The 12,547-nt window shown below is 39.7% G+C and overlaps 1 protein-coding gene across 2 annotated transcripts in view; it reads left to right on the forward strand.

Annotated features, from left to right (window-relative positions):
- The window catches only part of MDN1 (midasin AAA ATPase 1), a 147,414-nt gene that overhangs the window by 48,989 nt on the left and 85,878 nt on the right, over positions 1-12,547 (forward strand). For both annotated transcript variants that reach the window (XM_067530039.1, XM_067530040.1), the window contains 9 exons: positions 311-457; positions 1,150-1,288; positions 4,570-4,704; positions 4,782-4,920; positions 6,935-7,073; positions 7,182-7,312; positions 7,573-7,717; positions 8,828-8,957; positions 11,650-11,883. In XM_067530039.1, the coding sequence (XP_067386140.1) occupies positions 311-457; positions 1,150-1,288; positions 4,570-4,704; positions 4,782-4,920; positions 6,935-7,073; positions 7,182-7,312; positions 7,573-7,717; positions 8,828-8,957; positions 11,650-11,883 (1,339 nt within the window). The remainder of the gene's footprint in view (positions 1-310; positions 458-1,149; positions 1,289-4,569; positions 4,705-4,781; positions 4,921-6,934; positions 7,074-7,181; positions 7,313-7,572; positions 7,718-8,827; positions 8,958-11,649; positions 11,884-12,547) is intronic.

Consider the following 12,547-nt stretch of genomic DNA (forward strand, 5'->3'; position numbering starts at 1 on the left):
TTAAAGCTTCAGTTCAGCAAAGATATTAAGCATATTTTTAAGCGCTTTGCTGAATCAGAGCCTAAATAATTAAATGTCATTTGCATTGTTATTTGGTTGTCTCAGACTGCTGAAGAATAAGGTTTTGAATCTTTAATGGTCCTTTTGGAAGTTTAAGCTTTATCCTATCTTTTCCTTCTCCCACTGGATTTTAACCACTAAACCTTCAGAGTAGCTCAGCTTCCTTTGGCTGTATGTGCAGGATATAGTTTACACCGATTAAAGGAATAAAGCAAAGTTCAGAAATACCATTCCCAAACATACATTGTAGGTGTTGTCCAGAGCCTTCAGGAATCGTTTTGTGGAGCTGCATTTTGATGAACTGCCAAGTGCTGAGCTAGAAACAATCCTTCACAAGCGATGTAGTCTGCCACCTTCTTACTGCAGTAAACTCGTCAAAGTCATGCTGGATCTGCAGGTATTGGAGTCTTATTTTATTTTATTTTTAATATAGAAGTAAAATTAAGGCCTTTTAAAAAAAAATCTTAAGATTTAACAATGGGGAAATCTCTTATTTAAAATATCAAAGTTTGCAGGCTCAAGTGAACCCTTTCGGTTTGAGTTTTTATTTAAGAGCAAATACACGTCCAGTAGCTACCAGTGCCTCATATTTGAATTTTTGTTTAAATACTTTAAAAAATATTATGCTTCTTCATTTTTCTAGACCTTAGGTCATAAAATAGATTCATAGTGATTTCTTTGTCTGTGCTACCCAAGAACATGTGTTATAATTTAAAAAAGAAAAATTTTGGATGCTCCTTGGCCTCTCTTTTTTTCTCTTTAACAACCACTTAACTCTGGCTACTTACCAAAAGTTTTCTTCTTTAAAAACAAACTCCGTAATACAGACTGGAGATACCTCTTTCCTCCTCCTGTCTAGAATTGCATGTGCTTAGCTCTTTTTACTATATTGGAATAAAGTGAAACTCACAACACTAATAACATACTTCAATGTAGAACCCAAATCCTGACTTCAGTTTTATTTCAGTTATTAAATGAGAGGAATTATAAAGCTGAAATTAGGAATTTATTAGGTTTTAGTTGCATTGACATTTGTTTGAATGGATAATACATATTAAATTTTAACCGTCCTGTTTGCTCACTTGGTAGTCTTATCGCAGAGGTTCAACAGTGTTTGCTGGGAAACATGGTTTCATTACACTTCGAGATCTGTTTCGATGGGCTGAAAGATACAGATTGGCAGAACAGACAGAGGATTATGACTGGCTTCAGCATTTAGCAAACGATGGTAGGTCTTTGCTTCTGTTCATTATATATATTTTTTTAAAGAACTAATGTAAAAAATTTTCCAACCCCACTTTTTAAATACAAATCTTTGTCCCTGGTTACTGAGCCATAACATATTGTGACGGAACACACCCTTGTATTCACCATTTTTCACACTAATATAATAATCTTTATACAAAGTATGCCTTGTAAAGGACCATTTGAAAACTTGTAATTTGCAGGTCAGTATTGTCCTGGTAAAAATGTATGGAAATATATGTGTCATTATAAGATTCCCCTCTGTGATGTTATGAACATTTGTCCCAAACTCCACAGCCCTGCCCAGGCAGAAGTCAGGTCTTCCCTAAACAAAAGAAGGAATATGTGCTTGACTTAATTTGTATTTAAGCAGTAAACAGAATCATCAAGCAGGGAGAAAAAACAAAAAGTTCAAACAGATGGAAAAAAACAGGAAAAAATCCTTCCACATAGACTCTTTGTCTCCTGGGTCTCAGCTGGAAATGTTTTTCTGGAGGGCGACTGAAACTATAAAAAGGAGGGACAAACACCTTATGGCTCCCCTCTGTCTCCCTGCCTATTGCATCCATTGCACCTGAAGAGACAAAGGATGCAGCTTTTGGAGTTTGGGGGAAGGGTCCTGACCAAAAGAATTGAGTCAGTAAGACTGAAAGCATGTGGTGAGAAAAATTTGCTTTGAATCTAATATAGTTTGTTTAATTAGGTACTGGTAAGCATTTTATCTTCATTTTTCTTATAACCATTTTTGACATTTATACCTCATTACTTGTACTTACTTAAAATCTGTCTCTTTGTAGTTGTTGATCTTGTTTGATTTATCTGATCCATTGTGTTCAAATTTAAGTTCCTTTAACTTCATTTGCGTAACAAGTTGTGACCATATTATTCTCTTAGACTTAAAGGAATAATGGACTTAATGTATTTGTACTGTCCAGGAGATGGCTGGGCAGTACAGGATATGTATTTTTGGTGAAAATCTGGGACTGGGAATGGGTTGGGGTCATCCTGCAGCATAACCAAGGCTGATCAGAACCAAGATCTGGCTGGCTGGCTGCAGCACACAAACAGACGTAGCTGGGAGTAATTTATGTGCTGGAGGCTGCTTGTGAGCAGTCCAGACGGGAGGCTACAGCAGCGAGGCATTGTAAAGGGCATGCCAGGTTATAGGACAGGGGTAACACAGCTGCTTATTAGTCTGTTTGTACCCTGTTATGTCACAGTGGTGCAGCAAACTAGGGTTTATGCACAGCTTGTTATTTTAAATGACGCCCTACACTTTAAGCAATGGTATAGCAATTTTCAGTGGGTCTCAAATGTGGTGGCTGGAAAAGTGAAAGAGAGGTTACAGTTCGTTTTGTGTACTTAATTCTGGTAAGCGAAATAGAAACAGTAAAGCATAAATATGAGCACCAGCAAAACTGAAAAGCTAGAACTGGCCAGGTTTGAGAAAGAAGACAGAGATAAAGAACGTGAACACCAAAGGTGGCAAGCAGAGCTAAGAGCCAAAAACAGGCAGACAAAAGAGCAGCAGCACGAAGCTGCCCACTGGTGAGCCATGGAATTAAAGGAGAAAGAAACAGTTGTCCTCCCATGAACTGTGGAAGCTCAGAAGCAAAAAGAAGAGAGAGAAACAGCTCCTCATAAACAAACCATGGAGCTGAAAGAGAAAAGAGGCCCTAGAAAAGGAGAGGAGTATAGTTTTGACATGATGGCAAAACATGGACAGATCCCAGAGTCACCAGTCTCTCCCTCCATTCAAGGAACCCTGAGCTTGAACAAGTTGTGACCTGCATACAAACCAGCAGATTGCACTGAAGAATACCTTCCCGCTTTCAAAAGGCAATCTGATGTTCATAATATTCCAGAGGATAAAAAAGTCCCCACAGTGATTGCAAAGCTCTCTGTAAAGCTTTGAACATATTTAATGAAATGCCTAATGAGGAAGCTTTGAGATACTCTGAATTTAAAAAAGCAGTTTTGCAAACAGTTCAAATTACCCCTGAAGCATATAGGTTGAAATTTAGAAATGTCAAGAAAGTTCTGGCATGAGTCATAGCGAATGTGCCTTTAAAATATGTGACCTAATAAGAAAATGGATGAAGAGGAAGGGGGTTGAGGATTTTAACCAATTGCTTGATCTCTTTGCCCAAGAACATTTTCTGAGTATATGCACTGATGAGATTAGGAGTATTTTATGCGATAAATCTTTATAATTTGTACAAGAAATGGCCATCCTGGCTGATTCCTTTGTGCAAACCCACAGAAGAAGGGATGTCTGAGAAACTGCTATGCAGCGGGGGGAAGGGAAGATCTTGCTAAGTCTTCTGCAGCTGACGTAACTGTATTTCCAGGTGTGGAAGGAGCTGAGGCTGGCTCCTGCATGGCAGGGAAAAGCAGCCTGCCCTCCAGCCCTGGTGGGAAGGAGATGACCTCTGTGGCTGAAGCAGCCGTCTCAGATATCGTATGGGGAAAAAACAAAAGCCCTGGGCAACCCTATAAGCAATTGGTTCCCCAGCACCGTGGGGCACTAACATTGCTAGCACATGATTGTCCTTTTGCTGGTCACTTGGGGGCACAGAGAACCTATGATAGGTTAAATAAAAATTTCTACTGGCCAGGAATACAGAATGATGTGAGGAATTATTGCAGCTCTTGTGAATTGTATCAAAAAAGGAAAAGACCTGCAGGACTCCCTGAAAGGTCCCTATGCCCCTTGTCTGTAATACTAGGAGCATTTCTAAGTGTAGCAATGAATATTGTGAGTCCTATGCCATGTCCTACCTGAAGGAGGAAGAAATATATCTTGGTGGTAGTGGATTTTGCCGCTAGATAGTCAGAGGTCCTGCTTCAGGTTAACATTGAGGCAGGATCTTGTGGCAAGAGCCCTTATAACTATCTTTAGCAGAGTGGGTTTCTCTAAAGAGATTTTATCTGACCATGTGTCAAATTTCATATGTTAACTATTCAGTTAACTTATGGAAGTTGTGGGGTGATACAACTAAAGGCTACCTCATATCACCCAGAAACAAATGTTTTGGTGGAAAGATTCACTGGGACCCTAAAATCTATGTTGGGAGTGACTTACATGCTTGAGGCTGTTTGTGAACAGTGGAGGCTACAGCAGCAAGGCATTGCAAAGGACACACCAGGTTGCAGGGCAGGGGTGCCACAGCTGCTCATTAGTCTGGGTTGTACCCTGGCATGTCACATCTTCCACTTTAAAAATCAAAACAAACATACTGATTTCTCCTGCCTTATTTACAGGTTTTATGCTTCTGGCAGGCAGAGTAAGGAAACAGGAGGAGGTGGATGTTATTCAAAGTGTCCTTGAAAAACATTTTAAGAAGAAATTGTATCCCCATTCCCTCTTCTCAGAGGAAAGTGTTAGAAAGCTATTGGGTGAGTTTACATAAGAGACTAAATCAGAAGCTTGATTTGTGTGATTAAAGCTAATCGACTTGTTCTGTGTTGGGCAGTTAAATCTTCTACAAGGATGTCGGTGATGGACAGTGAGTTCAGTCATGTTGTCTGGACTCAAGGGATGAGGAGGCTTGCAGTTCTGGTAGGACGAGCCCTGGAGTTTGGTGAACCAACGCTGCTGGTGGGAGACACTGGGTAACTTGTTTTTCTATTACAGTAATGAATTTGGCCCTGATTCAGCAAGGCCCTTAACCGCATACCTACATTTAAACGTATAATTAACCTTGCTGAATTCAGTGAAACTACTTATGCTTAAAGAGGGGCCTTGCTTAAGTGCCTTGCTGTTTCAGGGCCTTTGTGAATCTAAAATCTGTTAAATGTCAGGACAGGCTTGTGGCTCCTGTAATACAGAGTTAACTTCTTAGAGTGCTGTGTTGGAGTGTACCTGTTTTAGCATAAGGCATTTTAAAAGTATCTCTTGTATTTTTGCTTTATTTTATCTAATTTGTACAACATTGTCATAAAACCTGTTAGGAATGTATTGAAACTGAGCTGGAGAGGAGCAGGTTTGATTTCTCCTTCATGAATTGCCTCTGTAGAATCCCACTGTAAGAGTTGCATACATTTCTCATGAAACCTGGAAAAGTTAGTAATAAACCTGGTGTAGGATGGTGAATATATTTACATGTGTCCCAGGACCTGACTAGATAAGGCCAAACACATTCTTTTTTTTTTTTTTTTTTCTTTTTTTTTTCCCCCTCCCCCTTCCTTTCCTGCCTGCAAAAAAGAGGTCATTGAAGCAGATCTCTCATGCTGGTTATAAATTTAGTATTAAGTAGTTCTGTTAGAGGCTGAAGCTGGGAAAGAAGAAACACAATTAGATGCTAAAAGAGAACTGGGATACTACTTGGAAAAGAATAAATCTTATGTAAGTCTTTCAATTTAACAGTGAAGACCTTTCATTTCATAGTTTTTCAAAATGGATGATTGCTTGTGTTCAAGACCATAAGAACAGTTTGTTCTACAGCAGGAATAGAAACATTGGCTGCTTGTCAAAGGATTCTTCTCTTGGAATTTAAGCTGCCACTTGAAGTTCAATTACTTCATTCATAAAATGTTAATCTATTAATAGGGCTAGGTGTAGTCCTCAGTGTGGGTGGGCAGTGTTGCTTCAATCTTGGTGTTCTCAGACCTCCTTCTGGATTATATTTAGTCTCCTGCGGTGCAGTCTGTAGAGATAATTCATGAAAAGGAGAAAGAGAGGTCAAAATCAGTCAGTCTCCACTTACACACATACTGAATACTGATTCAGTATGGCCACTGCAGTCTAGATTGGATCTCCACGCCCTTCCTAGGAGTCCATTCTTGGACAATTTGAGGGGAAAAGGAATGAAGGATGGGCAAGGCCTTCTATAGCCTTAAGCCTGGTCCAAACTCACAATTCACAAGTTTAATTAATTGTGGTGATAAATCTGTGCTACATCTATATGGATAGATGCAAGCTATACTGATATAAGCCTGCTCTAAACCTAGGTAAGAGCATCAATGCACAGATGTTGCACCTATTTAGCAAAAGTTGTGATGTTAACTAAATTAGTTAAACCCGTGCAGTTTTTGTGTGGGCAAGCCCGTGGGGGTTATCTCTGGAACATTCAGATCCTAGAGTTGTGTATGTCAAAGTATTGCACCTTCTGCTAATGATTTTGCGGCTTGTAAGCATGTCATATGACTCCTACAGTATGGATCTGCAAAAGACAATATGTTTGGAGAATTTAATTTACTGGTAAGTTATCTTTTCTTATAATGAGAGGCTAACAATTTTCCCCTTGGCCCTTCTGATATTTTATGATGCCTTAATCATTGATGCATTATGCATCATTCAGAGAAGGTTTGGGGATGTGAATTTCATTATCTTTCTAAAGTCCAGGTGAAATCTGATTCTTGGGTGCAGGTGCCTTACCCATGTTTTAATGAATTATGGTGGCAATTCAGCAACAGTCTGCTTGCCAACAGTGGATGCAATTAATTTAATTTTTGTAAGGTGGGTCAGCTTTCAGAGAAAGGAATACAGGGGAGAAAGAGGAGCTGCATGGTTTGAGGAAATATAACTTGAATTCCTTCGTTGCTGAAGTGGGCCATTAAGTAGTTGTGGACCCCTTCTGTTTTTGTTCTAAGGTGACTCCATTGGTTTTCTTTGTTCATCTTACAGGTGTGGCAAGACTACTATTTGTCAGATATTTGCAGCCTTGGCAAATCAGAAATTACATTCTGTGAACTGCCACTTGCATATGGAGACCTCTGACTTCCTGGGAGGATTACGGCCAGTCCGACAAAGGTCAAAGGACAAGGTCTGTCTCATGATGATGGGTGACTGGTATCACTGAGCTCTAGTGTGGTCAGGAGAGCAGAGAGTAACAAACCCATGCTGAGTCATCTTTTTCTTCCCCCTTCCTTAGGATGAATTTGATAGTTCTAGGCTCTTTGAATGGCATGATGGACCCCTTGTTTTAGCAATGAAGGAGGATGGCTTTTTTCTCCTGGATGAGATTTCATTAGCTGATGATTCTGTGTTGGAAAGACTTAACAGGTAGGCATTCTAAAAGTGTGCAGTATTAAACAGTCCTCCACCAGACTACAAATCACAAATAAGTTAGATGCTCCAATTTCTAATTGTTCATCTTAGCCAGTGCTCCTGTTTCTTAGTCACTCAATTCCTGTTTAAATAAAAAATGATCCAGAGTAATTTAGTTCACTGTTAAGCTTCCGTACCAGATCACTTGGTTTACGAATTGGTGTGACTCCAGCAAGTTTTTTAATTCTGTTTTTTTTTAAAAACCTGGTTTTTAGTATTCTTGAAGTTGAGAAGACACTGGTGCTTGCTGAAAAAGGGAGTCAAGAAGATGAAGATAATGAAGTAGAACTGCTGACTGCGGGAAAAAAATTTCGTATCCTAGCAACCATGAACCCAGGAGGTGACTTTGGAAAAAAAGAGGTAAATTCTGAGAGGCCACTGGAATTATGACCAGAATGTGCAGCATGCATGTGGTATAGGTCCCAGCATGTAGTGTTACATATTGGCATTTATCTCCTGGCTCTAAAGGAGGACTAAGGTGTGTCTGTCTTCCACCACCTGTGTACTATCATTTTGATAATATAAATGAGTACTCAACAAAATATCTACAAAAAAAAATGTAGACACTGAATTACATAAGTAGACTTGATATACAGAGCACTTTAGTAAATGAAATGTAAGTCTCAAAGGAAACTAAATCCAAATGGAATGCAATGACAGATTGTGCTTCTGGAACAGACAAACTCTGACAACTAGAAGTTGTCACCTAGGATCTCCAAAATCTGGACAAACACTCCACAAAATAAGATTTCCCACAAAATAAGAACTACAGTTCTCAAGTAGCCACTTACATTGTTTTAAAAGTAATTTCAAAACCATCTAAGGAATGAAAGACATTTGAACTCAAAATGCTTCAGCTCTTTTACTCTTAGGGAGAGTGGTATCCATTTAAAAAAAAAAAATCAGTCATTTCCAGCATGCTAACAAATCTACCAGAAAGCCTCATGTTCAGTAATCAAAAGGGATTTGCCTCTTTATTGTATATGTGCTGGTTGATGATGCCTCTTTATAATTCAGCGCAAGGGAGAAATTAAGGAAAGGCATTCTAATTCAATCCTGTAGCTGTAGAGTGGCCTTTCTTTCAAAGGCCAAGAGGACAGATGAGATGATAGAATCCTTGTTTGATAGACTGCATCTCTGAAGTTCCATCTCACTCTGATTCTTGCAAGCTAGCTCATTTTCTCTCCTATTCTCTTTCAGTATTTCAAATGAACAGTTGGTGTTTTCATTTGGTCTTACAGTGAAAGAGCCACGTTTTCTCCTACTAGTGATAGTTATAAACACCCTGTCATTACTAGAAGGAATACTATACTATTTGGAAAAGGAATCAGTTTACTTACTGTTTTAATAATTCACACATACTAGAACTACTAGCCTATGAAAATTTAAATGCAAGCTTAAGTAATGTAGGTCTATAGTAGCTGTGATGTATGTTGATAGCAGCTATATTGTTATATTTATTGCCTGCAGCTTTCTCCTGCACTGCGCAACAGATTTACAGAGATATGGTGTCCACAGAGCAACAGTCGTGAGGATTTAGTACAGATTATAAAGCACAATCTTCATCCAAGACTGTCTCTGGACAGAATAAACCATCAAGGTAAGGATAATTTAGTATTGTGTCAAATTTAAACTCTGCATTGGAGAGAGAACAGAATTTGAAGATTGAGGTGGTTTTGGCAAGGATTCAATCTATGCTCTTTCCCTCCAAAAATGCAACTGCCCCTGCAAACAGACTCTGATGCATTGGCCTCTGTTTCTTCCTTCATAGCATCCCAGTGCCACGTGACTGACCAAAAGTTTATAGCAAAACAATACAAAGGTCCCCTCCCTACCAGCTAAACTCTGCCCTCCTCTTATCTTATTTCCCAGGTATTGGGGAGGAACACAGTACCAAAACCAGAACTCTTATTTCCTACACTACCACCAATTCAGCTATTGGTTCGATTTACTGGGTTCTCTCCTGTTCCCTTATATTTTAACTTTCAGGTGGTTCAATCTGTGACAGTGCAGACATTGGTTTCCTCCTCTTTAGTTGGTCTGGCAGGTAGGAGTATGACCAGTTGCTAGCCACAATTTTCCCACCAAAGTGCTCCTTCCTTTGCTGGAGTTTTGATACCCGCCGTACTCAAAGCAGCATGCAGGAAGGCGACCTCTGTGGGCATATCTGACTTCATTTGTGGTTCTACCAGAGAAGACTAAAGAAAAGATTTGGGGGCGGGGAGGTGAACACATTGTGTCTGCCTCCTACAGTAGTGCTGAGCTCTGGGGAGCCTTAAGTGTCCTTTTGCTCTTCCTGAGAGAAACCTTGGTGATTGGCTCAGAGGCTGGAGTCATTTCTGGAAATCAGATGAAACTAGCCCCTCAGCTTTTCTAAAGGAGGGAGAGACATTCCCGAGGGGGGTTGAGGCTCTCCCAGGGGCATCAGTGGAAGCAGCTTTCTGGAAGTTTGAAAGGCAAAACAGCCTGTAAAATACGGCGAGGAGCTCACTTGTGGGGAACAGCAGCTCTTTCCATGATGGCCTCAAATTCTGAAGAGGTGCTTTCAGATTTCCACGTGATAAAGGGCTTTCATTGGCAAACACCCCCTGCCCCCTTTTACCTAGCCTGTGGATTACGTGAGTGGATCAATGAGTCATTTCTGCCTGCTATATCTTTCCAGGAGCCTTTAACCTCTGCTTCCATGGGGGACTCTCAGGATTCTTCCATATTTCCAGATTCTCTGCTAACCTACTGTGCTGCTCTTTCCCTTGGCCTTTAACCTCTACTCCCAGGATTCTTCTATGTTTCCAGATTCTCTGCTAAGCTACTGGTGCTGCCCTTTCCCTTGAGTTTTCATGACTGCTCTAGTGGTTCCACAATTCAAAATGGGGAGAGGTATTCTTAGAGTTAAGCCTCTGACCCCATTACAAGGATCTCAAGCAATTTGATAATTCTTGCTGTGGCATGTTGTTTGCAGTATTCCTTCCAAGTCCCATCCCTCTCTCGAGCACATCATGTAGACAGCCTGTACCTCTCTCGTGATGTCAGTCAGGGCTTTTTGCCAAATGTTTCTGGGGTTGGGGGTTTCAGTAGTCTCTCATTTGTCAGGACTTTCCCTCTGAAGCATAAAACTAATTTCATTTTTAGGAATCGGAATAACTATTTCTTTTGTCATAATACCGAAAGTGAACCCAAAACTTCCTCCTCAGTCCCTAAGCAGAGGCACAAACATTTGGGGTTATCCACTATTTTCCTCCATGCTTGACTTGTGCGGGAGGATCTTTTTCTCTTCATCTCAGTGAAAAGTCATCTCCGACTCCTGAATGAATCTTCTTCCTTGGTCTTCCAACCCATCTTCTCTTTTTTCGCCTTTTCCAAGATCAGAGAGGCCTTTTTCTGAAAATAATCTGACATCTCTGGGAGTTAGGAACAAGTTTTGAAGTTACTCCATATTCTTTGTAGCCCCAGGGAAGAAGGAATCAGAGGTTTTTTGGGTCTTTAGTGCGTCAAACCATTTCATAACCTCAGACTGAAAATGGAATCGTCCACATCCATCTTGTTCGCGATGGATCAGGAAATTTTCAGGCTCATAGTCATAGAATTTAAGACAAGAAGGGACTTGATTGTCTAGCCTGACTTCGTACATAACACAGCCCATAGAATCTCAGCCACTTTTTTCAGCATCAAATCCATAATTTCTGTTTAAATTTAGATCTTCAAAAAATACAAAGAAGTTCTTCTGTACAATGGAAAAAGTCTTATTTTGGAAGATGGACTACTTACTCCAGATCACTCCATTGATCACTACATTGTTGAACTGTATTACTGTAGAAGTGACAGTACTAGTACTTTTGCATGTTAACAGTCCATTTTGCTCTGAATAACCAATTAATTTGTTGCGCATAATTCTACATCTGAGAACCATTCGCAAAGAAAGGAGTTTCCATGTTTTACTGAAGGAACTTTGATTACAGGAAGTAAATCTCATTAGTTCCTATGTCAGCATGACTTTTTTGCCATATGCTGTATATAAAATGCATGTGATGCATTTTGTTGAGGTATTAGTTTTTAAAGTGTGTTCTGAAGGACTGTAAATGTGCTCTTGGCTCTTCTCTCCCCCTTTCATAAGCACTTTGAAGATTGAAAGCACCACACTTCAATGCAAATATTTTAAAAAACAAATCTGAAGGACTTGATTTCGTTTCTGTATTTCAGGGTTCTAGTTATACAGCTTTGTGCTAGAAGTGACCTATATAATTCAGTTTATAATTGCATCATCTCTTTTTTTTTTTTTTCTTCTTCTATTTTAGGGACAGACATAGCTGAGCTGATGATGGACTTTATTGAATGGCTAACCAACCAAGAATTTGGGCGTCAGTGTATTCTCAGTGTCCGGGATATCTTATCGTGGGTTAACTTTATGAATGTTATGGTAGAAGATGGTGTGTCAGACTCATCAGAGGAGAACAGCTTATTTTACATCTCTCCAGTGACGTCTTTTGTCCATGCTGCATGCCTGGTGTACATTGATGGAATAGGTTCAGGTAGGTCATCAGTGCTTATCAGAGAAGAGGTGAATATATTTAACTCTTTACATTTTTTTTTCTTATTTTGCTAATCACATCTGATTGATATGCCAGTGTTTAGTTTGGTTAAAATGAAGGCACGATGCTCTAAGGCGGGGCATAATTTCTGTGACACAAATATTTGCTTCCACTTGGCAGTATCTTTAACGTCACATATTTTTGCTTGCCACTTTTATCAGCAAGGACTTCTTGAATGTTTCAGCAAGCTGAAGTGGTACACGCTACTCATGCACAAAGCTCCATTAAAAGAACATTAAAGTTGCAAAGCACCATCCCCTTGTGTATATTTCTTGTGATGTAGTCTTTAATTACATTACATGCTCACATACTATTTTTTCCATAGGATCCCCGCCTCATTTAGTGCACAGTATGTGCAATGCTCAATAAATTGATAGCTAATTTAATAATATTTTATCCACCTAATTCAATGTGTGGCCCAAGACCTTACTTACTGCACACTATTCAAGTCCTGCTCTGAAGACAAAATTATTAATTTCCTCATGTGCTTTTCTCTGGGACTCATCATTGTAGTACCTTCAGTACTTCAGAAATATTAACTTACCTTCACAACACTCCTATATGGTGAGAGGGTGTTGTCCCCATTTTATAGATGGGGTGCTGA

The sequence above is a fragment of the Emydura macquarii genome, unplaced genomic scaffold (assembly GCF_026122565.2).
Source record: "Emydura macquarii macquarii isolate MOO-44397 ecotype Brisbane River unplaced genomic scaffold, CSIRO-AGI_Emac_v2 contig_3019, whole genome shotgun sequence".
Classification (NCBI taxonomy): domain Eukaryota; kingdom Metazoa; phylum Chordata; order Testudines; family Chelidae; genus Emydura; species Emydura macquarii.